Source organism: Nematostella vectensis, chromosome 10 (genome assembly GCF_932526225.1).
Source record: "Nematostella vectensis chromosome 10, jaNemVect1.1, whole genome shotgun sequence".
In the NCBI taxonomy this organism is placed as follows: Eukaryota; Metazoa; Cnidaria; class Anthozoa; order Actiniaria; family Edwardsiidae; genus Nematostella; species Nematostella vectensis.
Window position 1 is genome coordinate 15,022,872 of NC_064043.1, and position 26,407 is coordinate 15,049,278.

Sequence of the window (26,407 nt, forward strand, 5' to 3'; positions counted from 1 at the left end):
GGCCTACCATTCTCCTGCCTGGGGTTGGACGAGCACTCAATCCAGTTGTGTTCGTTCGCGATCCAAATCATCTCAAAGTCGTGCAGCACGATGTTAAACTGCCACTCATATGGGACAAACGTCAGAAGGTCCGGCCGATAGTTCACTGACCAGTCCTCAAGCAATTCTAACAAAAGAATATTATAGTTATTCTAGGGCATGTGAATTTTTTTGTAAGATTGAAATGTCCTTGTCTTGTTGTCGTTGTTGTTATTCTTGATTTGTTGCAATAAGAAGCACGTTTGCTCTAGTGTGCTAGGGCGTCGGCGTCCTGGCTGTGACGCAGGTCGAATGCTAGCTCTGACTGGGGATTTTTTTATTCTTATCTTTATAGTCTTGATTCTAATTTTTGTCAGAAATGAGTTGGAGTTACTCTTTTGTGTTACCAGTCTTATCAAATAAGGACACTGAACCGAATGTCCCATCTCTTCAAGCTGAACTACTCTAATCTGAATGAAGGAATGTAAAAGAACCACAGGGGACGCAATAAACCCTCTGGCATTGACCACCCTCAGTGACAGTGCTTACGGGTGCGCTTGATTTGGAGCCTCGCTCAGTTGTGTCTTCCTAACCAGTATAACTAGTGGAAGTTATATACAACATTTTTTCTCTTTTGTCACCTTTTTTATATTAAATATTGGAGGGTTTCCTTGTGATCAGTTTGGCTTGAAGAGAGTTTAGAATAAGTGTTCACCATACCTTGGAAGTACCACTTGTGGGTGAAGACAAAGTACCACGTGACCTTGTGAACGTTGACGTCACATGCCCAGTGCTGGGTCTGGTTCCAAACACGTGGAAAAGACATGTGGAATGCAAGGTCAAGGGTGTCTGCCTCGAATAAGTTGCGAAAGGACATGCTTGTGCTGCACACAAAACAAGAGAACATGTCAAAGTGAGTGTGGTTAAAGGGGAAGTGCCAAAGGGCGATAATGAGGCAAATGCCTCACTCAATCTTATGTAACAACAGAACAGAACTGTGTAGACATCACACGATTAGAATTCTACTTTTCACATCGAAGCTGTTGTGATATTTTAATTGAATCCAAGGGCTTTTTAAAGGGTATGTGAACATTCCAAGGTCGTTGCTATTTGCTAAAGTCATAAACACGTCAAGGAAGGGAACTGACTTCTTTCACAATAACTTTTAACCATGACATTTTCTTGCTCTCTCCATGTTTGAGGGTTATTCAAAGTTCAGTTACATGAGAATAAACTAAGTACCTTGCATCCACGTTAAGCAACTTGGTGACGACAGATGTGGTATAGCCATAGTCGTTGACGGTCCAGGGCTGATAAACCCCAATGTGCGACCCAGCCCCAACACAAACATGCACTGCACGGGTTTCCTGTCACACGAAAAATATCAAACGTTATCTACAATGAATCAAAGCCATCAAAATGCCAAAACGAAAATATATTTGGTTTTGCTTTGCTTTTGCTTTGTTGTGTTTAATATTCCCAGAACTACTGTCAAAAAGCTCATAAACATTTAAAAACCAGAGATAAAAACTCAACACATCTCAGAATGTATTGTGTTTTTTTATCAACAGACAAATAATGTACTGCATCTCTCAATTCATTTACAAATCCTGCTTTTTACCAAACTTACAAGCAATGGATTTTACTATCCTTATAACCAGACTACTCTCCCTAAGCACTGCTTACAAATAGAGTTTCCTAATATTTTAAAATATTTCAAATGTGAGAGCCAGTACCTGGTTCTTGGAAAACAGTATATCTAAACTTGCTTCATTCTCAAAGTCAAACTTGATGTCAAGTCCTGTGTGGATGCGCAGCTGGCCAGGAACAAGGGGTTTTGTGACAGCCATTTCTTGGTAGTCCAGAGGGTAGAAGAAACGCTGGAGTGCCTCCCTGTCAAATAAAACAATACAATGAAAAAAGTGAGAAAACAATAGCCAAAAAGCAAGGAGAGCTAGATACTCATATTAAAAATGGGGAAACTTAATTGAGCCATCAGGTCACATATTCAATGTTTAGGGAGGGACCATGCTTTGAAGTACTTAGTGGTACCAAGAGGTAGTACAGTATGTCGTATTTTTTTTTATAGGGATGGAGCAGGGGACAGAATTAAGTAAGTGAGAATGGGAGGGTGGTACTGTACATAGCTGTGAGTAGTCAAGAAAAAAGAGGTGAGAGCAGCACGGCTATAACTAGGGGGAGGGAACAGTTACACCCCCCCCCCCCCCCACCACAACAGTAAAGGGGACAGTTACACCCTCCTCCCACCACAACAGTAGAGGGGACAGTTACACCCCCCCCCACCACAACAGTAGAGGGGACAGTTACACCCCCCTCCCACCACAACAGTAAAGGGGACAGTTACACCCCCCTCCCACCACAACAGTAGAGGGGACAGTTACACCCCCCTCACCACAACAGTAGAGGGGACAGTTACACCCCCCTCCCACCACAACAGTAGAGGGGACAGTTACACCCCCCTCTTACCACAACAGTAGAGGGGACAGTTACACCCCCCTCCCACCACAACAGTAGAGGGGACAGTTACACCCCCCTCCCACCACAACAGTAGAGCGGACAGTTACACCCCCCTCCCACCACAACAGTAGAGGGGACAGTTACACCCCCCTCCCACTACAACAGTAGAGGGGACAGTTACACCCCCCCACCACCACAATAGTAAAGGGGACAGTTACACCCTTCGCCCACCCCAACAGTAAAGGGGACAGTTAACACCCCCCTCCCACCACAACAGTATGAAATTTGGGATGATAGGATGAAGTGTATTGGTGGTAGGCTGAATAAGATGGGGAGTAGGATAAGTAGATGTGGATTATAATGAGTCAGGAGTACAGTTGAGGTGATGGGTGGACTATCTGATTGACAGGTTTACTAACCTCTGTCTGTCCACCCAGGGTCCATAGCATATTGAAGTGCTTTTAACAAACACTATGTCTATTCCCCAGCTGGGGTCTGAATCAGGGATTTCTGTAAGGTTGCCTTCACCCTTACTCTCGGGAACAACGCCTGGCTCATCCATGTAGTATGTAATTCGGCAGTCACCAGACTGGACAACCACAAACCCATCTCCCATGAAGCGTGGGGGCCTAGGTATTATGTAAAGTGACACATTAGTGGCATAAGGACACTCACATCACAAGTAGGACATATAATGTTATAAATATGTAGTGCGAGATTCATTGATTCAACTACTTTAAAAGCTGCTGCTGCAGTAAAACCTCTCAGAGGTAACCCTAATGGCGTCTTTTTTTTTTTTTGGGGGGGGGGGTAAAGGAATTCTTTATTGCTTATAGGGATTTTAACTGGCCACATACTTCAGCCTGCCTATTGAAATTAGTATCTTAGTTCGTGCATGACACTAGTAAAACAGATTCTTAAAGAACAGTTCTGTCTGTCTCAGGACTGATTGTGCTTTAGATTTCTCAGAAGATGTAATAGAGCATGTGACCATCTTAAAATAAACTTGAAATTTCACTTATTTTGTTGTTTGTTTTTGTTTAGGGTAACAATTGGTAAATTTAGGGTAACAATTGGTAAATTAAGGGTAACAATTGGTAAATTTAGGGTAACAATTGGTAAATTTAGGGTAACAATTGGTAAATTTAGGGTAATAATTGGTAAATTTAGGGTAATAATTGGTAAATTTAGGGTAATAATTGGTAAATTAAGGGTAATAACTGGTAAATTTAGGGTAACAATTGGTAAATTAAGGGTAATAATTGGTAAATTTAGGGTAACAACTGGTAAATTTAGGGTAATAATTGGTAAATCCCAGACTTGCCGAGGAGCAGAAACCTGCATGTCAGAATTCGAGACTTCGGTCAAATTTTGGAATCCAAGATTGTTGACAAATTTGAATCTGTACCCGAGCTTGTTTTCAGATAACTTGCTTGAGGTATGCCATAAGCATCATTACAATTTTTTTATTACAAATTTAAAGAAAAAATGGAGCGGATTGTTTGGCAGATTCATAGACCCCTTCTGGCCTATTCACCCATCCCCTTAAAAGTCTAGATATGACTTACTCATCCCTTGGACCATTATAGCCTGGGCTTGGGAACAGCATCACTCTCACATTCCTGCCATTGCACTTGACGAGGTGCATGAATTGGTCCACAGACGAGTTGGGCTGCAGGTAAACAAGAACAGTCTGGTTTAATTGAACATTCTCTTGATTTGTACATACTCTCATGAATCATTGTTTCGTAATGCAAGCTTTTAGTACCTTGTTTTTTAACATTTGGACTTCAAAGACATGCATTAAATTTCCATTATTTGTTACCATAGTGACACTGGAGGTCCATAAAAGCATGATATCATCCATGTTTAAATTAATTTTACACGGAAAATCAACGATAAAATTTTCTGTAAGCAACTTATGATTGGAATTATAATATGGGCTGGGAAAAGTTGGGAACTACTGTAGTTATCCCAGGAAAGAAATACTTTTTCAAATAAGCTTTTTTTTAACTAAAGAAGTTTTAATAAATTTATCTAAAATATTGTGTAAGTAAAAGAAAAAAATAGTGTGGCATTTTCTATTTTTTCTCTTTATTTTAAGTTTGCCATTAACCTTAAAAAACGTATACCTGTGTTGTGGTGTAGATTCCAACTGCACTTTCAAATTGAATTCCAAGTGTTGTCTCAAACAGTCTATTTCCAAACGCAATCTTCCCCTGAGTCAATAAACAAGAATGTTCAAGTTACAGTGATGATGCAAGATGGCAATTAAATAAGAATGATGTTGGCTATTAATAAAATGGTGTTGACTGTATCTACATACCACATTGATATCAAATCTGACAGCAGGCACTAGATCCAGTACCCATGATGGCAGACTACTGCGTCCTTCAGGCTCTTGTGCTTCCTTCCTGAAATTTGCGAACAAAACAGCACATTATAAACACCAAAACAGCCCTTCATTTCTGAACACATATAGCACAACTTATAGAACAACTTTGTGTTTTATCTAATCTATCTATAATTTGGAGGAAATCTTTGTTTATTGGGTTTGAGGTCGAAGGCTTCCTTTTGTCCCCCCCACCCCCCCTCCCCCAAAAAAGAAAAAAAACAATCTTATTTATAAATATTAGAGAATAATGGCCTATGTACTTCTTTGTTCACAGCACTCTAATAAATCTGTCTGTCTGTCTGTCTGTCTGTCTGTCTGTCTGTCTGTCTGTCTGTCTGTCTGTCTCTCTGTCTGTCTGTCTCTCTGTCTGTTTTTTATATGTAAAAAAAGACAAATCTAATGGTTCCATACTCAGGGGTGGCAGATGGGGAGGGGCAGCGGGGTGTGCCCCCACAATTCAAAAAGTGGAGGGGGACAGCTCTGGGCATATCTGTTTGATCCTATACAATAGATTGTTAAAAGATAATATTAAATTTTTTCAAACAGTTTATATTTCATTTTTAATGGTGTGTCAAACCCAGTACTTACCCAATTTCTACATTTATTGGATCCGTTACATTTACTGCGTGGATGTTTTGATTTGATTTTGCTGCATCTATAACAAAAGAAATGTTCTTAAAAATAAATGAAGCTTTATAGGCTAAAATAACTATAATCATTATAAGTATAATTTAATAAGATGATTTAAACTGGGTAAAAAGATGTCAAAGTGATACAGTACATGAAATCTTTGCATGAGATAACAAACAGAACAACATAACAAACATAATAAATATCTGAGGAAAAACTTTGATTTGCCAGCCTCTAGAAAAATTTGACCCAACATGCAAGCCAAGTATGAATATGCAGTTTTAATAACTCACCCCCATATTTATCATATCTAAAAAGATCTTCAAGTTTGGTGTAAAGGCCAGATCTGTTAAGAACAAACAATATCAGGTTACATTAGCTGCCTTTTTAATATGGATATCTAATTTAAAAATCATTGCACCTAAAAGATATCATTTTGATTGGTGATTATGTGTTTGCAGCCTAACAGACGTCAACATACAGTACCTCCCAACACTCATGGACAGACATCAACATACTGTACCTCCCAACACTCATGGACAGACGTCAACATACAGTACCTCCCAACACTCATGGACAGACGTCAACATACTGTACCTCCCAACACTCATTACAGTACCTCCCAACACTCATGGACAGACGTCAACATACTGTACCTCCCAACACTCATTACAGTACCTCCCAACACTCATGGACAGACGTCAACATACAGTACCTCCCAACACTCATGGACAGACGTCAACATACTGTACCTCCCAACACTCATGGACAGACGTCAACATACAGTACCTCCCAACACTCATGGACAGACGTCAACATACAGTACCTCCCAACACTCATGGACAGACGTCAACATACAGTACCTCCCAACACTCATGGACAGACGTCAACATACAGTACCTCCCAACACTCATGGACAGACGTCAACATACTGTACCTCCCAACACTCATGGACAGACGTCAACTTACAGTACCTCCCAACACTCATGGATAGACGTCAACTTACAGATGAGCTGTGAATTGACTAATGAGCTGTGTATTGACTGATGACCTGTCTATTGACTAAAGAGCTGTGATTGGCTGATGAGCTGTGTATTGACTGATAAGCTGTGTATCGAATAATGAGCTGTGTATTGACTGATGAGCTGTCTTTTGACTAAAGAGCTGTGATTGACTGATGAGCTGTGTATTGACTGATAAGCTGTGTATCAACTAATGAGCTGTGTATCAACTAATGAGCTGTGTATCAACTAATGAACTGTGTATTGACTAATGAGCTGTCTATCGACTGATGAGCTGTCTATTGACTGATGAGCTGTCTATTGACTAAAGAGCTGTGATTGACTGATGAGCTGTGTATTGACTGATAAGCTGTGTATCAACTAATGAGCTGTGTATCAACTAATAAGCTGTGTATTGACTAATGAGCTGTCTATTGACTAAAGAGCTGTCTATTGATTAATGAGCAGGGGAATTGACTAATAAGCTGTGTACTGACTAATGAGCTGTGTATTGACTAAAGAGCTGTCTATTGATTAATGAGCAGGGGAATTGACTAATGAGCTGTGTATTGACTGATGAGCTGTCTATTGACTAAAGAGCTGTCTATTGACTAAAGAGCTGTCTATTGATTAATGAGCAGGGGAATTGACTAATGAGCTGTGTATTGACTGATGAGCTGTCTATTGACTAAAGAGCTGTCTATTGATTAATGAGCATGGGAATTGACTAATGAGCTGTGTATTGACTGATGAGCTATATTGATGGATTAGCATCAGCTTGAGATGAGCTCATAGACTTACCTACTGTACACATGATACTCAACACAGCTTAGCCAAATGTTCAATCTCTGCTCACTGTTTTCTTGTCCTTGAAAGAAATTCATAAACATTAAAAACTACATGTAATAATAAATGAATAATTATATATATATATATTTTTTAGAAATTTCAATAAAATCACATGTGTAATTTCCACATATTATTCCAGATATTGGGGGTTGGGGTAACCCATTGTCTTTACAAAAATAACAGTTTGATAAATATGGTTTGGGGGATGGGTGATTGGTTGACTATAATTCTGAGGCTAATGAGGGAGGGCATAATATTATTATAATATGCCCCTGCTATGGCCGTGTGCTGAAACAATAATGTGATCATATGAAAGTTGTGCCTTGTCACGCATGGCACATATTCAGGTGTCACGCTATGTCGCAACATTCGAACCACGCTCCTTGGGCAATATAATATTTCCGTAAACGATTACAGTTTTGTACAAGGATCATCATTTGATCTTTTGTTCTTCTTGAACTGCATTTCATGTTGATCTCCGGGTTTGAATGTGAAGGAGTCCCGCTGCTTTGCAATTATTGTATGAATTGATCAAATAAGAATTTGGAAAAGAAGTGTCATGGAGTGTTCAGACCTGTGGATTTCTTCATAAAGAAATATACCTGCACATATATGTTGTGGTTGGAAATTCATTTTGGTTGGAATTTTTGCCAACCAGTTGGAAATTTTTCAACTTGTTAGAAATTTTACAACCAGTTGGAAATTCTCCAACCAGTGCAAAATCTGGAAGACCTCAAATGTACCAGGCATTCTTTTTTGATAAGTACGTTGGGGTTAGGGTTAGGGAATGGTTGGGTAAGACTTTGTTAAAATAAACTTCAAGTATCTTTTGGTTAGGGTTAGGGTATGGTTGGGTAAGACTTTGTTAAAATAAACTTTACGTAACAAAACTGTGTAGAAGATATTTTTATTTAATTAATTGATTTGGGCGCATTTCAATGCGTCATAGATGTTGGCCTTGCAAGCAACCTCCTCCCCATCACTTGACCATACCTTCCCGTTGGCATAGGACCATTTCTTCCGTTTTATAGTATTTTCGTCGGCAGACGACAGAACTATTGGATCATCACTAATGCGCTCCTTTTTTTGCTTTAAAAATTGTTTTGCTTTTTCATACAAACCATCTTCAATGTAAAAATTGATTTCTGATTTTTTACTTTTTGGAGCTTCAATTCCGTAATCTTTTCTAGGAATAAAGCGCGGTCAACACACGGCACAACTTCCTCCGCCATGATGATGTTTCGTTCAATGACAAACTCACTGTTTTTATACCTTTTCTTTGTCGAAAATCCTATTATTTCTGAACATGAACATGAGAGTTGAATAGCATTCTTTATTCGTACAATACGCAATCTGGCTTTAAGTACAATGTAACTTTCCTCGTTCTAGTAATGACTTTTAGAACAATTGATATGGAGAACTAATAACTATCATATTTTCCGAGTAATGACCTTTAGCACAATCGAAATGTCTAATTAATTAAAAACATTTTCTATAGGTTCTTGTTCCAGCGGTACATTTCATAAACATCGGCTTCTTCAGAAGAGAGAATGTTACACAAAATCGAGTAATTACGATGCCACGAAGAGGACAAAAAATAATTATTCAAGAGAAATAAAAGAACACTATTATTGCTCTAATTATTGTGCAGTCTTACATGTCAGTCATTCAATACCCGCTTTCGCACCTATCTTGAGTTACGTTCGAAAAAAGTGCGTAATTTTAGACTCCTCCGAAGCCGCCAGGTCCGAGTCACGCAAAGCTTTTGCGTACGCAATTTTAGAATACGAAACAAATCTATTTAAGCCCTATACAGGTTCTGGCATGTTTTCAAACGTTGTAAATTCATTGTAATGGCAGCACAGTTAGTCTTTTGTGATATTTTTTGCTTTTTATCCACAAAAGTTTACGCTCGTAAAAAGATTTGAAGTCTCTGTTTTACGTTAATACGCATGCGTGCATTTATAACAAGCGTGACGTAAGGCGCATAAATATTACAATAAAGCAAGATTTAATCGCTCATCTTTCGTCACAAGCCTTAGTGGTCAAGTGGTAAGGGCTACTGACTTCGGAGCGAAAGGTTGAGGGTTCGAATCACGGTAAGGTAAGAAAAAATGTAAATTAGACACAGGTAACTCACTTAGTAGGGTAATGAATAAATAGATAAGTAAGAGTGTAGAAAGTAGAGTGGTGGGAGAGGAGAGAGAGAGGGAGAGGAGAGCAGGTGTAGGGGAGTGGTGTTCTTTGTTCTTTTAATACCCCCCTAAAAATCCAAGCCCCTGTTTTATTAATGAGCCCCCAAAAATATAATCCCTTTTAGAATGACAGATAACCACAATTTGAAAAATTTCCACTGGTTTGAAAATTTTCAGCTGGTTGTAAAATTACCAACCAGTTGAAAAATTTTCAACTAGTTGAGAAAAATTTCCAACTAAGATAAATTTCCAACCACAACATATACAAGAACAATGGTATTCACAAATGTAATTACGCGTTTTGATTTCCCTTCCATTGTCATGGATGGTATCCTTTTCTGCTGATAAAAAACTTGTCTGTCTGAACATATAAGCCCATCAGAAATTTGGGAAGATGAAGTTGTAATTTAGCAAACTATGGTCAATCTCATTTGCATTCCTTTTCATCAGTACTGTATGTCATGTTAGCCAGAATATGGGCAAAACATTCCTACATTACTAGGTTTTCAATAAAGAGATTCATGTTTCTTCTTTATTGTATTTGTCATTTACATTTGGGAATGTTTAAATTGAACACTTGTTAAATATTTTTAACATCAAGGATAATTGTTATTGATCATTATAATGTAACCCTGGAAACCAGAGGGTCTGAGAGTTTTTCGAGCGAAGTGAGTTTTTTTTAGCGAAGCGAGAGTTCTTCGAGAGTTTTTTAGCGAAGCGAGAATTACGATGAAACACCTATCCCCTAGCATGCTGGGAAAATCGGATATTCAGCCTCTGGAACCCAGGGTAATGTAACCTGTACTTGTATATCATAATAACTTGTCTTTATAACACATGGTGAAGCGCTCTTACCATGGCTGGTCTGGTCAAGTGGATATGGCTTCTTTGACTCCTCTTGCTTATATGGCAACCAGTATTTAAATATTGCATATCCATCAACAACCCTACAAAATAAGTGATATAGATAATGAGTGCAATTGCATAATCCATGTACTATTTGGGGGTGATTGAGTTGGCCACAGCACAAAACCATTATATTTGATATTGTAGTTAATAATCTTACCTAAAGCTAAGGTCCTTAGTGATATACTTGACATCTCTGAACATTATTTTACCAGACAAGATTGAAAAGGAAAATGATCCTACAGAAAGAAAGAAAACAATTTAATTAATTGAATAGTGCATTACATTGACAATTCAGTCTGTTTTTCTTTGTATTGTACCAAAACCTGATGTAAAGTTCATCTTTAACAAAAACTCTTATGGTAACTCTCATGTGCATGAGAAAGTTACCAAGCACATACCCAGAATTTGCTGAGATGGTCTCATATGGAAACAAGGATAGCATTTTTACAATCCCTCAATAAGAAATGACCCACTTCCTGGTAGGAAAGGGCACAGTTCCTCAGGTACACACCTCGTTACCAATCATAAATTGTTGGGTACCCAACTTGGTCAGTCCACTTTCTCTAAATTTTTCATCTTTCATTTATATGTTTTTCAAAGAAAAGTGAACAATTTTCAACCTGTCTAAAAGAAAGCAAGTTTGACACACCTTATTCACAGATGATAAATTATAATCTAAGCTACAATAGTCTGCCTTTGTTTTTATTTTAACAAATTTATACAAACTTTTCCAATGAGAAATTAGGAATTGTACTTAAAAAAACCCAGTGTGTTAGCCCCTCAGCATATGGGGTCTCTCAAAATAGGTAGCCCAGTGAGTTAGTGTGTCAGAATATAGGCTCTTGCCCTGCTGAAACAAGGGAGCATGGCAAAATGTGTTTCTATTTAACGTGCAATTGATATTATTGCAAAAATAAACCACTTTGTTATGCAACATCTCATGTGTGTTTGTTTTGTGGGAGTCATCAATTGCGCTGTTGAATGTTTGTCAACAGGGACTTTGTTCGTATCATCGGCCCGAAGATATTGGATATGCGTAGTGTCCGCACGAAGTGTTAACGAAAGATGCACAAAGTGCATTGTGAGCCTCGGAGAGGCGAAAAAAATAGAGGGGAATGAAACTGTGGAGGGCGTTATGGCTCTAAGCCAATCAGAACTGCAGATCCGGAGGTGTGTCTTCTCCCTATGCGTGTAGTAGTTTCCTAGGAGATATTTCGACTGAAATTAGAGATCCGTTTAGTTAATTAGTTAACCCTGATGAGAAACTTGAGTATATAAATCCATTAGCATTACAAATAACCTAGCCATGACAAGAAATCTTCTGCGAAGACGGACCAAAGCAATTTAAAGGATAATTTTTCTCACTTCCCCTCCTACTCTTCGTTTCATTGTGTCAGGGAGAGTTAGATTTGGTATTTGCCCCACTGTCTCCAGACTAAGAATAGCGTTGTCTGTTTGTAAGCACTCGCCCCAAAATACTTGGTACGCTTCGTCGACGTCAAGTTTATTTCCAGGAAAAAAATAGTCAAATGTATTCAATATTCTTCAAGGAAATAAAGCTGATTATTTTATTGCCAAATTGGAAACCAAAGAAACAATGCAGAACACACAAATAGTTAGCACCTCGTAAGAAAATCCCACAGATACAAACAAAGCTTCCAGAACGCGAAAGAAAAAAAAACATGCTCTTGTGAAAGTTCAAACGGATCTCAAATAGTTAACAGAGTCTATGGTATTTGTGCTGTTGCTGTTTTGATCGTACATTAACACAGTACGTTAATCAAATCAAATCTGAGTTTGAATACAGGCACGCTAGAAGTTTGAATAGAGTGCGTGGATCAGGTTGCAATTTGGCATAGCAACAATGTTTAGCATAGCAACATTACTACACACATCACTACATACAAGAGTTACAGTTTCACTCCACGTCACTTGTACTGTAACTCTCTATCCTCGGAAAGGATTCGGGCATTATACAAACAAAGACTGTGTTGACAAACATAATCCACTTCATAATCCGAGCCCTACACCCCCAACAGCTGATTTCTCTCCTTACAAAACAAACACATATGACGCATTTATTTTCGTAACAATATCAATCGCGCATTAAATAGGAATACATTCTGCCATGCTGCCTTGGCTGAAACAGGTTTGATTCCCTGTCAAAACATGGATAGTATCTTTTTGTTTCTCCGCCCTAAATTTGACATGTTCAACATATGTTGGCTTACTAGAAGCTTATGTTCCTTAGTTCCAACATCTTGATTCATATTGGGATTTTAAATGTAAAGTGCTTAGAACATGGTGGCTGTACAAGCGCTTCATAAATACTATATATCAATTATCTTGTTCTAAACCATTAACCCATGTAAAGCTTTATTGTTAAGAAATTACCTATCTGGAAGTAATGCCCTTCTTTCATGTACTTGAAATTGATAAATTCTGTCAGAATGTAGCCAAGTAGCCTTGAATGGTAGAATGTCATGTAAATGAGCCATAAACCGGAGCAAAGACATGCCACTATAAGAAGGACTATCCCCCCATCTCTCTCTGGGTAAATAGGAGGCCCAAACGTGCGAGGCCCTGTAGTGGGGATCAACGGTGCAAGCGGCGCTGATGTTGTCAGGTTTGTCCAGTTGAATACCGAGGTTGTATTCACGGCCATTTTATCTGGACCAATAACTTGTCCTTAATCTTGAGTTTACTGGAAACCATTCATGTTCGTAATGGTTCACTCGTAACACCAGATACTAATCCAAGTTTTTAGATGACACTGGATACCACGTCTAGGGAATTTGATCATTATCCTGCCTCAGGTTTTTCAGCTGATGTCCGTAGAATATATACACCAAAGACGTATTTTACTAATCACAAACGATAACACGTACGGCGAGGACAAGTTTAGATTGCAAAAACAACCAGCGCCGGAAACATTAACTGGATTCCTCTAAATTTAAAGGTAATGCAGATCCGAAGCCATTCCAGTCTCGCGGAAAAACTTGAACTCTGTCGCCTTTTGGGTTTTGTACGGCGGTTTTTTCAGCTAATCTCGTATTCAAACAGATGAGGAGCTCCCAGGAGCCATCTTGTTTTCATAAAGAACAGATTTCTTACCAGACTTTACGCCGCCACAGGAGCCCCAGTCCCTCCCCCCAACCTCATTTCCAAGTCGCCGACATCCTTGGACGACACGGCTGGGATGTCGGCGGATAATGTCCAAGGATGAGAAATGGTACGAAAAATAAGCAATTGGCCGAGAAGCGAAGCTTCATTTTTTCATTAGAACAAAAATTACAAGCTCAAAACTAATGGATTTACACCTAGACTATTTTCTTATTGTTCTGCTGAGGGCTGGAATAGAAATTGAAGCAAAAGTTTTCAATTTAGAAATGTCTTCTGCGCGCGCGCTAACGCGCGCTCAAGTTTTTTGTTTCGCGTTCCAGGATAAATTTTAAAAATATATATCGATGATAACTCTATAAAAGAAATCAAACATTCTTTCTGTACCTTCATAGCGGTTTGAAATCCTTGTTTGAGGAGTTATTGAGCAGACGGAAGAGAGTTTTGACTGCTAAAAAATGTTCACAGGACAGATATCACTTTGGCTGGACGTTATCGACTGATATTTGTCCTGTGAAAATGTGCACGTGACCCGTATTGACCAATGAGCGCGCGTGAAAATTCATCACTGGGATATAATTACTATATAACACAAAGTGAAGTGAGCTTATGAATACAAATAGGGGACTTGCGCTAAGAAATCACGTGACTTTTTGGGTGGCAAACGCCGGCTTTGTGAACAAGACATTGAGAGACATCCTTCATGCGAGCCCTTTGAGAACATGACGTCAAATTATGAATTAACACCGCTACGCCTTATTATGTTGTGCAATTTGATTCACCTGAAAGTAGTCTGGATAGGCTAAATGAATTACATGGTCATGTTAACGAAAAGATACCCCTACTAAAAGGAGTCCATAAGTAAGCTAGTTAAGTAAACATATACCCCTAGGGTATATTTTTCGTAGTGGACATCCTTGAAATGCTCTTTGATTTTTGATAACTCACTACCCGTTCGGGGCATGATGGACAATGTTAAGTAACAATGAGAATTGCAATGAGTGAACCCCGTTATAGGTCTCTGTTTTCCCCTGAATAAGCCAAGAATAGTGTGTTAGACATTGTGGGAAACAACGAGTGCACGGGGAGGGAAGCCACCAAAAATCATAGGTTCTTGTTCTCCCCCTAGATAAGCCAAGAATAGTGTGACATTGAGTATAAAGAATAGGAGGCGTTTCTACGCGCATGATTAAAAGGGTTCATTAATTAAACAGCCTTCGTCAGCCGCCATTTTGTAATTCTAGAAAAGTACCAACTGCGAAAAAGCATCAATTTCCATCGGCTGATTTGGGAAATTCAATGGAGCGGATGCAGGGGGTGGATTGGGTGGATATCCAACCCCCCCTTTTTGGGGTGAAATACAAAATGAAAAGTCTATTTATTTTGAAGAAAATAAATGTCTGAAGGACGGGAGGTACTGTCCATGTGGCTTCGCCTCCTGTACCTACTTTGCTGACGTGACAAATCTTTGTGACCTACCAAGAACCACCAAGCGCTTACCCAGGATTGGTCGAGGGGTGGGGGTGTTGGGGGCTCGCGGAAAAAGCATAGAGTTCGAAAAAGCATAATGTTTTTTTAAAAAGCATAGTATTTGATACCCCCTTTTTGGCCGCCAAGGGGGGGTGCGCGCGCACCCTGCGCACCCCCCTGTGTACGCCGCTGACCACTGGATCAGTTCTACAGTAAGCCGTCTCAGTAGGCCATTATCCCCCTAAGTTTAAACCCTGGGTCCGCCCCTGAATGCGGTATGTTTGACCGAATTTGACAATTAAAAAAGTTTACTTTGTTTAAATGTGTGGCTGAGAAGTGTTACCTCCGTTTGAGTAATAAGATCCATATTCCCTGTATAGACTTCCGAAATATTCTGAAAAGAAAATGATAATTCCACTTTAACCTTGTCAATACACCGGGATCGGATTTTTTTATTTTTTCCTCTCCAACGTACAAAGCGCAAGGCCTGTACAGGCCGGTTGAGGAGTCAATGGGTTAACAAGGACAAGAAAAATTTGTCTAAGAACCCAAGCTATTGTTTGGTTGTACATACGCTCCTATCACCTTGGTTTGATGCATATTTTCAAGATCATTAATCCGTTAGACTGCAAAATATGATTTTGTATTTTGTGGCTTGATTTATTGTAAAGATAAGGAAGTTTTCTTGCATCAAATTCAACACTTTAATGACTTCTGGACGTTTTGGTTGGTCAAGTAAAGCGGATCAACTTGCTGAACAAACTAGTTCCACGAGACAAGTTGTTTTGTCGAGTGGTAAACGCGAGAAATAGCTCTTCAACTTGTTTTGCAACAATTTGCGAGACAATTTGAGCATGCGATCGTGCACTCATTCTTAACACTCCCATCAACCATTCACTTGTAGCATGTTCTTGAGAGCTGACGAGGGTTTCGAATCTTTAATCTCTAGTAGATATTTGATTTAAATATTTGGTCAGAATTTTACCAACAAGGGCTGGAAAATAAACGTGTGATCACTGGTGATGAATCATGCTAAGAAAACGTAACCCCACTTTCATCAACTTTCAAAGATCGCGTTTGATCGTAAAATTTTGAGAGCTAGAAAGTGTGGAACTTTTCTCGACTCTCATTTCTGTTGGATCGAAGCTATTATAGTACATGGCTACTTTCTTCATTGCTTTTTTTTCTGCTATTCCCTCGCGCTAAAGACACGGATTTTAAATACAATCCCGGAAAAAAAACTTTGGATGGAATTAATTGAGAACCGGCATCTTGACAACAAAAAAGGTTTCAGGAGACATGGCGCCATTGAAGTATATGATGACATGAGACGAAAAAAGAAAAGAAAAACATCTTGGGAAGAGTTTGTATTTATTGGATCAGAGAAATTATTTAGAAAACTAGCTTTCATGAGTAGATAAGAGGAAATAAACTTGGCTGGAACCCATGGCTTATAGAGTGTTCATAAGGAAAACAAAGAAAAACAGAGACAATCACTTCCTTATAAGCAAAGTGTTCTGCCTTTATTAGAAATTAAGGGATTTCGATGTTACTCATGTTATTTTGTTACAAAAAGTCAATAAAACGTTATTTGATAAGTACCCTTGACAGAAAATCACGTTTAATGTATGTAAACAGGAAATTAAGTGGAACTGACGTTTTTTTGTTTAACGCAAAGAACTAATAAGACATCCAAGAAGTGAAAACTTTGTGTGATTGTTTTAATGCAATCTTTTCCCAAAAGGAAGGCGCTTTTTGGCTGATACTAGAATAGCGGTAATAATAAAGCAAGGGAAAAGGTTAACTTGAGTCCATTTACGGTAGTTAACGGAGACGGGTTCTGTGATATTTGAGATTCCTCCCAACCTTAAAGATTTCACTAGAATCATTCGTATCAACAGCTATAAAAGGCGCGGGAGGGAAAAGTGCTTCACTCGAGGAATCAAAACCTGGCCGACGTTTGCTAAAGTCCGGTTCAAGGTGAGCCATTGCCTATTCAGGAGGATTTCTTGGGTTATCAATAGAGCCATTCTTTTTAATTATGCTTGCGGACAGACAATTAATGGTTTGAGGGACTTTGGAATAGTTTTCACAAATTGGGGAACCACTCTGAAAAACTCCTGGATTTTCCACTCTGAGGCTCTGCTAGCAAGACATTTTTCTTTTTCAAAGAAGGAATAATCTTAAAAGCTATTTCTTTCAATATGGAGTAACTGTCCCCAAGCGTAATTATCTAGACGACGATTACATGGTGATATAAGGAAAATAGGACAAAATATCTAAAGGGCTAACACATTCACTCTAAATTCAAATACTGGTGCAGAAGTAAAAACATCCAGACAAAAAATCTTTCGCTCCGAATTCCTTCACAACACTTATTCATCTTAATATAACTACTAATGGTGAGAATTTCCAAAGCAATTTGAATGATTTCAGATGAGGAGAGTCGCATTTTTGAAAACAAATATCATGTATGGCAGACCCATAGCCAGGGAGGGGATGGAGGGGGGGGGGGGGGGGGAGAAAGGGTGTTGAAGAACCACCCCTCGACTGAAAGGTCCGTTCAAATGGAAGAAATTTGAGAAATACTGTGAGCTAAGAGGAAAACCCTCAAAGAAAATTGTACGCTACATGGACAAACGAACCCTTCCGCTTAAAGCCTTGCTGTCTAAATAAGGTTTAGCTGATTTGCGACCTTGAAATATATTCACCTCTTTAAGTACGTGTGACCTTCACAGAAAGGGGCATTTTTAATAGTCTTTTTGTAATTCATTCCCTAATTGATAAATTTAATCACTTCTAAACCCCTATCGAAATTTGCTACGGAGCTAATAGAAAAGCCCTAGAAAAACCTGTCGTTTTGTAATGACTACCCTCTCGTCGTCGACTGTGTTTCATAAGGAACCAGCGGGCCTGTTATCCTTTGCAGAGGAGTTTAATATTATTACCATTGTTGCCGTTTCCTTCCTATCGAGAGGGCCGCCCTCTATAGAGTGCCGAGGCAGGAAACAATTAGAAAAGAAGAATGGAAAGTTAGACGATAGAGGAATAAATACCACACGCCTCGTGAAGAAGACTAGTTCTAACGCCAACAAGGAGGAGCACAACAAGCTTTTATTTATTCAAGAAAGCACAAAGGTATGGTATTGTACACATTTTTCAACTAATTTATGTCGCTAAAAAATAATAACTTGAAATTCAATAAATTAATGCTTGTGAGAACTTCATTTATTTTTTTCTTTAAAGAAAAGCAATTCAATTCAGTTGTATAAAATATGATAAAAAATTTCATGTTTAACAACTAAGACGTAATCATCGCTTTACTTATTTTTATCTGTTTAATTTGTTTTTTCATAATGTTAGCACACATTGAGGGTTCACTTGAAATGGAAAATACACCACACTCTAATATATATAGCTCGAAGAAGCTTCGCACTGGATAATGCTTTAGAAAAAGATTCTTTATCTAAGATGGATTTGTTCTAGATTTCCAGTCTCTTATCTCTTGTTTTCTATATGTCTTTTTGTAAGTAAAGGTAGTATCATTTCTTAGTATAATCGAGAGAAATACACTCCTAAGGAAGGTACCAGTTTTCCTGTCGTTGCGTATTCTCATTTCCGTGAGAAGGCTGGATGGTGGGTTTTCCAATTACGCGAAATATTGACATAAGAGATCCCGCTTGATTTATTCGTGTCAAATGATTACGGAAATACGTTTCGAGTGTTATTATTTACCAATCCCGGGTTTTATTTCGAAATTGAAGGATAGAATATTGGCAAAGAACGTCGTCTCTCTATTTTGTACTCTTTTATTTGAATGCGTTTAATATATAGATTTAAGCATTGCCTAAAAGCGGAGCTCCAAACGACCACATCTTTGCTAATTTGCGCTTAATAATAAATATTATTAATAACATTAAATATTATTAGATTTCTGTTTTTGACGACGTCAACGATTTCTCATATCACGCGACCAACATGTTTAAGCTCCCTTCCCCTCACATCTACATGACACGTCAGCGTCAGGTTAGCGTTAGTTTAAATTTATTGACGTTATCGATAACGTCACGTGACCATCACATTGCGCCCCCTTGAAACATACATCACACCTACCGAGTTTTGTTGTCACACGATGTTTCTTTAATGAAATATTTTTTTATTCTGATGACGTCAGCATATTTTCTATTCTAGTGACGTCAGTGATGACGTCACAATCACGTGACCATATTGGTGCATCCCCCCTTCATGACACATACCAAGATTGGTTGTTATATGATGTTTTGTTCATGAGATATGGATATTTTTGTTCTTAATGAAATCGTAATAGCTTTTAGTGACGTCATCGATGACATCACAAATCACGTGATCACATATTTGCACCTCCCTTGACACATACATGACAACTGCCAAGTTTGGTTGTCATACGATGTCATACTTTAAGGGACGGACGGACGGACGGACAGACGGACATCGCGTCACGAAAACTCGAGTCGATGGGTTACCAATATTTGTTAGCATATTTGTTTTATATACCACTTTTTATTAGGCATGGGGCTCCGCTATAATGAATATGTTTATGATTGGGAGTTTTTGTGAAACAAAAATCTTAGGAAAATTTTCAACTTCTGCCCTATTCTGTTAACGAAATTTTAATAGTTAACAATACATTGGGTTGGTAAATTGCATTAAACGGTCCACTAACGCCGTCGTTTTCTATTTTCATTGCTACATTAAGCAAGTAACTGTTATTTCGAAGCTTTCTTGCAAATAGATCGTTACATTTTCAAATGTAAACAATAACAGGAGTGGTTGATCGAAATTCTTTAACCTTAAGTGTTGTTCCTTATTTCAGAGATGTGGTGTGCTGTGGAGTTCTTCTGTCTGCTGGTGTCGAGCGGTTTTCTACTCGCCTCTGGAACTACCTGCACCACATGCACTTGTTGTAGCAACGAGGGGGCGGCGTGCATGACCCAGTGCGACACACCCAAACTCTGCTATGAATGCGTTATACAAGCAGACCTTTGCAAAGGAGCTCTTGGCTGTACGAGAAAACGAGAAATTGGACGATATAGCAAGATTTTCAGCAAATACAGGGGAAGTTTATTTCAATTCCTCAGACGAAAGAGATAACGAGAGGAAAAAATGAAATTTCAATAACGCAATTCGGAGACTCTAAGCTCAGCACTGCTGGTGGATAACATTCGTTATTTGTAAAAAAAAATATTCATTAAGAAAAATATTTTTGATTATCTAATGAAAAGAATATATATAAATGATGTATATTTATGAAAGTTATTTATTTAGGGATATATTAAATTCTGAGACCATTCTTTTTACGTTTATTCAGTTATTTATTCTGATCAGAAGTGTGTTTGAAGCGTGCTCGTAAGGCCTAACAAGATTGGCTGGATTACCTCATTGTTCTATTGTATTCCCTGTTCTATTGTTTTGTTCCCAATGTTTTGTCTGTGGTGCTTCAATCCAATGTGGTGAAATCTTTTGATAGCTTCTACATGACCCTTGCATGTTTTTATGATGCTATTTTCCTGCTCTGTTTTTCTGACATAACTGAAACTCGGTTTACAAAAACTTGCCTCGATAGCATAATAATAACCTCGATAATAACCTCGATAGCATAATGAGCCAGGATCAAGGCCTTTTTTAAGAAGCCGAGAGAGCTAGGGATAGTAGAATCCGTACTAAGTGATGATACCGCTGTACCACGGGCAATAGGATAGTTTAGTGGTGGCTATGTATGGTTTGATCGGATAGTTTAGTGGTGGCTATTTATGGTTTGATAGGATAGTTTAGTTGTGGCTATTTATGGTTTGATAGGATAGTTCAGTGGTGGCTATGTATGGTTTGATAGGATAGTTTAGTGGTGGCTATGTATGTTTTTTTAGGATAGTTTAGCGGTGGTTATGTATGGTTTGATAGGATAGTGTAGTGGTGGCTATTTATGGTTTGATTGGATAGTTTAGTGGTGGCTATTTATGGTTTGATTGGATAGTTTAGTGGTGGCTATTTATGGTTTGATAGGATAGTTATTAAGTTATTAAGTGATAAGCCCTAAGTGATTAATTTTGACAAAAAAATCTTAAAACATATACTTCATTTCGGACTGGATTTGGGTTCTTAGGTTCTCCATTGAGAGTGCAAAAAATATTCTGTAGTAAAAATAAAAGCCGCGTTTCTACTGTCAAGATTTTTTGTTTTGATCTATAAAATCTGTACTCACTCCCCCCCCCCCCCCCCCCCATAATCCATTAAAAGCCTCCCTAAATCAGCCGATGGAAATGCATGGCAGACTTATCGCATTCCCCCATTTCTTTCAGATGAATTACTCCCGATTCGCTCTTCTCGTTTTCGTCTCAACGATGATCGTTTCCGCGGGAAGTGCTCGAGGCTATTGCAATGACTGCAGTTGTTGTTCAGCGAATGCAATCAGTTGTATTGGAATGTGCTCACATCCTCAGCAATGCAGCGGTTGCTCCGATGAGGCAGAGTCGTGCCGCACTGCCCTTTGTGGAAGGAAGAGGAGTCTTGATGCGTGGAAAGACTACATGGTGAAATACAACCGACGAAAACAACAAGAACAAACTCAACCTCAAGACTATGAACAACTCGCTAAGCTTCATTGATGAAAGATTGTCTTCGAGCGGAATGGAAAAGAAGAGATCAATAACACGTCATTATTTCACTTCACTTCATTAATCTCATTAACTACTTTAAGTACAAATTAGCCGACAGGTTAAGTTACCAGAAAAAAATATTCAGTTCAAGTCAAGTGGATTATACGCAGTGTCTAACAGACTAATTGTAAAAAAAAGGAAAACTAGTTTTTAGAACACGTTATAATCACACTTTATTCCTTTGTTTGAAAATTGATTAAAATTCTGTTAATCTGTCCAATGCATTCATTGTATCTTTATAAAATGGCAAAGAAATGATACCATCGTGGTCCTAGAGCCGCGATCAGCCTCATCAGCCGCGATCAGCCGCGATCAGCCTCATCAGCCGCGATCAGCCTCATCAGCCGCGATCAGCCTAATCAGAAGCGATCAGCCGCGATCAGCCTCATCAGCACTCATGCAAGCTTCCGCCTTCACCCCCCCCCCCCCCCCCCCCTCCCATTATATGCCCCCTGCCTCATGCGTTAAAAATTCGCAGTGGCTCAAAGGTCCTCAAAGGACTAAATGCCTGACGGTAGTCAATTTATTTAAATTGACTATCGCGGTGGATCAAAGGTCCTCAAAGGACTAAATGCCTGACGGTAGTCAATTTATTTAAATAACCCAGTAAATTTTATTTGCTGCAATAACACTGTCGGGAAAGGTCTTCAAAGGTAAAGCGACTGTCGGGCATATAGCTACTGTGTTACTTGAAAAGCCTGTGGCATGTGTTACCATGTAAACGTCATGGCACAGCCCCGTGGGTAAATTCTGGCTTTGCTATGCCCTGAAATATCATTTGTGTAAAGACGAGATTAAATGCCAAAAGTACTGATAGTAACACAGGCGGACCAGGATCAGAATCAGTCCCTCGTGATCCTTCAGGAAAATAAAATATAATTTGAAGTTGTGTCTTGACTGTTTTCTCAATAAAGCTAGTTACATTACTATATTAGCCTCGTGTGTTGTTCTTAAGGAGAATTGTGGCACAGAAAGGGGTTTAGTCCCTCGAGAGAACTTTGTGACCTAATTGATATTCACAAATGAAGTCAAAAGCACATGCTAAATAAACAATGCGCTGAGTTGAGTGGGCTCCCTGTGTTTGAAGTTAGCCTAACCTGAATATATAGCGTCCAACAGTCCAAACATCATAAATCATTTAAAGTGTAGAGTCTCACATACTGTACTGTAACGACGCACGTACCCATGGATTTTCATCGTAATATTTGCCAATAAATAGTTTTACAGACCGCTTCGTCACCCTTAGTTGCTATTTTTGTTTATAACAGGGTCGTAGCAGGGGGTCGAGCACTGGGGGCATGTGCACCCTAAGAAAAACTATCCCGATATACCTATATTTATATCTCCTAAACGAAACACAATAAGACAACCAAACTTGGTATGTGTCATGTATGTGTCAAGGGGGTGCACCAATATAGTCATGTGATTGTGACATCATCGATGACGTCACTAGAAGCAAAAATATGCTGACGTCATCAAAATAAAAAATATTTTTATTTCACGAAGGAAACATCGTATGGCAACCAAACTCGGTTAGGTGTCATGTAGGCGTCAAGGGGGATGCAACAATATGGTCACGTGTTTGCTGACGTCATCGATGACCTCACTTAGAGAAAAAAACGTGATTAAAGCAAAAACATTAATATCTCTTGAAGGAAAAATTGTTTCACACTCAAACTTGGCAGGGGTCAATTTTTTTGTCAAGAGGGTGCAAAAATATGGTCACGTGATTTTTGACTTTTTGACGTCATCGATGACGTCATTTAAAGCAAAACTAATTACGGTTTCATTTAGAACAAAAGTATCCATATCTCATGAACGAAACCAAGAGAGCATAAGATAAGAGAGGGACACTTTGGTATTACCCGCGCGCCATGTCGATTCCCAATCTGGCTATTTGTAGTAACGACCACCCCACCACTGCGCGTGAGCATTTTTACTCACCCCACCCCCGCGCTTTGGCATTTACATCTTGTTGTTTGCCGCTGTTTTGTGACTTGAAACCGAAAAAACCCACCCTATTTGCACAAATACCATCGAAAATTTCATTCTAGCATCAATGATACAGGCAGTTGCGGTTTATTAAACACTTCGACTTCGAGGATTGCAAGATTTCGAAAACGTTTAAAAAAAACAAGAGATTTCATTCAAAATCAACACAGTTAACCCACGCACTCGGTTTGTATTCTAGTACGCAAGAGAATTTGTATAGTTATGAAAAAATGGAAAATTAAAGAAAATAGACTTTCTAGTTGTCTCACTTTATTCTTGTCTGTTTTTGGGATCTCTCCTGAGTATTATGGGCCCATTTTACTAACTAGTTTCCCTTTCAGCACCCAGACATGACGAGAGAAGAAGAAAGAGAGAAGGGTGCACCCTAGTCATTCTCCGTAGCCCGAGGCATCGAGAATATCGAAAAAATGCTCTAAATCACCTCGAAATCGGTAAGCAGTAAGCTCTAAGTTTAAGCTTTTAAGCTGTTAAAACAGCCGAAAGAAGTTTAAGTCGCCATCTCTTTTTTGAGTAGGAAAACTTGGCATGAATGTTTTACTTCGCTGACCTTAAGCGCTCTGTCACGATGCTTGAACCGACCAGCCGTGCACCCAACTGACATTTCGGTTGGCTTGGTAACCGCTCCGCAAATCAAATATATATAGATATATATCCCCGCCCTACCCTGGACCTATCAAAACAATTTCATAAAATTTTACATACCCGCGCCCCAATGGGAGCCGTCACTGGTCTTCCCATTTCTTGTTTACATGAGGTCGCTTCGGGATGGTCTGACTTGACGGCTTCCATTAGGGCGCGGATGCATAAGATTTTATCATCCCTCCTTCTCTCGTCATGTATGGGTGCTGAAAGGAAAACGAGTAAGTAAAATGGGCCCTATACTCGGGAGCGATCCCCCAAAAAGACAATAATAAAGTGAGTCCACTATGAAGTATATTTCCCTTAATTTTCCATTTTTTCGTCACTATACGAATTCTCTTGCGTACTAGAATACAAACCAGGGGCGGCGGAGCGGTCCCATAAGTGGGGGGGGAGGGGAGTTGGAGGGGAAGGGGTGGGTAGTGGTTTCAGGTGGAGGGGTGGTTTGTGGTTTCAGATTTTAAACTGTTTAAGAAATTTGTCCTCGGTTGCATACGTACCGCTTGAAACCCATTGTTGGTTTAAAAAACGTTCATATATAAAAGAAACCGCTCAGAAAAGTGAGGGGCAGCGCCTCCCCCTCCCCCCCTCCCCCCTCCCCTTTCGCCGCCCCTCCCCCCTGCCCCTCCCCTTCCGCCGCCCCTGCCCCTCCCCTTCCGCCGCCCCTGCAAACCGAGTGTTTGGGTTACCTGTGAAATCAATAGCGGAAAACCTCGTGTTTAAAACACCGCTTCCACTCTAACTTGCTGCTTCCTCGGCTTCTTCGTGGTTTCTCAACATTCATTATCTTCCTAATGGTCAAACGAAATCTGTAAGTTAGACATTAGATATGATATTGATTTTTGTGAATATTCTAGGGAATTGAGAAGGAACCTAAGAAAAATACATTTCATAAAACTATCCTTGTAGCAAGGGAATGCATTTTTGTGATGATTAAAGCCAGCAAGCTGAAGCACGTGAGCTTTTCTAATAGTGAGAAAATAAAGAGGGAGATATTACTGTACTTCTTTGATGTTGTTTCTGGACATTTCTATAACTATTAAGTATATTATACAAGCTAGAGTCGGGATTTGAATCAAACGCGGTATCACAACCATTTTATCGCTCGTCGGTGTTATCTTTCTTCTTGACTTGACTTCGACGCTCAGGCAAACAAAAAGTCAACCTATTCGCGCTGCATACATTTCGGTCAGCGCTTATAAGATCTACAACCATGAATAAATTACCACAGTGTGCTTAACTACAGAAGCGGCGTACATCACTTCAAGCTCCGTGAATTCGATTCAGCTTTCACTTCGAACGTCAACTTCGAACGAGAAGCAGCTTTCTGCTCGAAATGGCAGAAGTGCAATACCCTCGTGGCCGGTCTGGACAACCTGAAGCCGTTCGAGTTCAAGTACCACAAGCTCAACCTGGACAAGCTCAACCACCGGGTTAAGCTCAACCACCGGGACAAGCTCAAATACCTGAACAAGCACAACCAGGACAGGCGGGACAAGAGCAACAACGACAGAACGAAAAAGGATAGTTAGAGGTAATTGTCTTACATTTCTTTCGAGATGTTTATATAAGAGCTTACATTTAAGCTGAGGGGAGCTTTAGCCTACGCTCACAACTGGCCTGTTAGACCTAGCTCGGTTAACTTACTCTTCTAAAACTACTGTCGTTCGTGTATACATTGCCTTATTTTAGTGTTTAGTATTTGTACTTAGGAAATCCATGCCTTAGTCCCGCTATGCCGTAATTATTTATGCCTTCAGCCTTGACATATACTTTCGCTCAGCATGTTGGTTCTACATTGTAATGGGGGGTAAGCCAGTCCCCCATCCCTGCCGTCATTCAGTCTATACATTGTAGCTTTCTCGCTACCTGGTTATCTATCTCGGGAGTTATTTATCGGAATTGGTCCCAGCCTCTTCTTGTGCGCGTTTCGGGGTGTGTATGTATTTATTTTGAGGTGTGTTTCCCCCTCCTTAGATAGGTTACGTGCAATTTTTT

General features: G+C 39.4%; 2 protein-coding genes and 1 long non-coding RNA gene across 12 annotated transcripts in view; 2 read left to right on the forward strand and 1 right to left on the reverse strand.

The window, feature by feature from the left end:
* Positions 1–13,580, reverse strand: part of LOC5503383 (transmembrane protein KIAA1109) — a 101,839-nt gene extending 88,259 nt beyond the window's left edge. For all 10 annotated transcript variants that reach the window (XM_048733413.1, XM_048733411.1, XM_048733412.1 and 7 more), the window contains exons 1-14: positions 12,870–13,580; positions 10,633–10,711; positions 10,422–10,513; positions 7,324–7,390; positions 5,815–5,867; positions 5,480–5,546; positions 4,823–4,910; positions 4,629–4,715; positions 4,065–4,168; positions 2,916–3,125; positions 1,755–1,911; positions 1,261–1,385; positions 739–902; positions 8–166 (exon numbers count right to left, since the gene is read on the reverse strand). In XM_048733413.1, the coding sequence (XP_048589370.1) occupies positions 8–166; positions 739–902; positions 1,261–1,385; positions 1,755–1,911; positions 2,916–3,125; positions 4,065–4,168; positions 4,629–4,715; positions 4,823–4,910; positions 5,480–5,546; positions 5,815–5,867; positions 7,324–7,390; positions 10,422–10,513; positions 10,633–10,711; positions 12,870–13,140 (1,723 nt within the window). In that variant the 5' untranslated portion in view covers positions 13,141–13,580. The remainder of the gene's footprint in view (positions 1–7; positions 167–738; positions 903–1,260; positions 1,386–1,754; positions 1,912–2,915; positions 3,126–4,064; positions 4,169–4,628; positions 4,716–4,822; positions 4,911–5,479; positions 5,547–5,814; positions 5,868–7,323; positions 7,391–10,421; positions 10,514–10,632; positions 10,712–12,869) is intronic.
* A 3,290-nt stretch (positions 13,581–16,870) lies between these two features.
* Positions 16,871–21,972, forward strand: LOC116615668. The gene is made up of 2 exons (XR_004295058.2): positions 16,871–17,045; positions 21,401–21,972. It is a non-coding gene; the product is annotated as an uncharacterized LOC116615668 (long non-coding RNA).
* On the forward strand, positions 17,608–20,397 carry LOC116611352. The gene is made up of 2 exons (XM_032371727.2): positions 17,608–18,203; positions 19,918–20,397. Exons 1-2 carry the CDS (start codon positions 17,931–17,933, stop codon positions 20,032–20,034), a joined length of 390 nt encoding a protein of 129 aa, XP_032227618.1. The 5' UTR covers positions 17,608–17,930; the 3' UTR covers positions 20,035–20,397.
* Positions 21,973–26,407: the final 4,435 nt, after the last annotated feature.

Bases quoted from the DNA above. Each gene is read 5' to 3' on its own strand.
- LOC116611352 (XM_032371727.2), top strand. From the start codon at position 17,931: ATGACTACCCTCTCGTCGTCGACTGTGTTTCATAAGGAACCAGCGGGC. The intron at 18,204-19,917 runs GTATGGTATTGT...TCCTTATTTCAG, and splicing joins TTATTCAAGAAAGCACAAAG to AGATGTGGTGTGCTGTGGAG.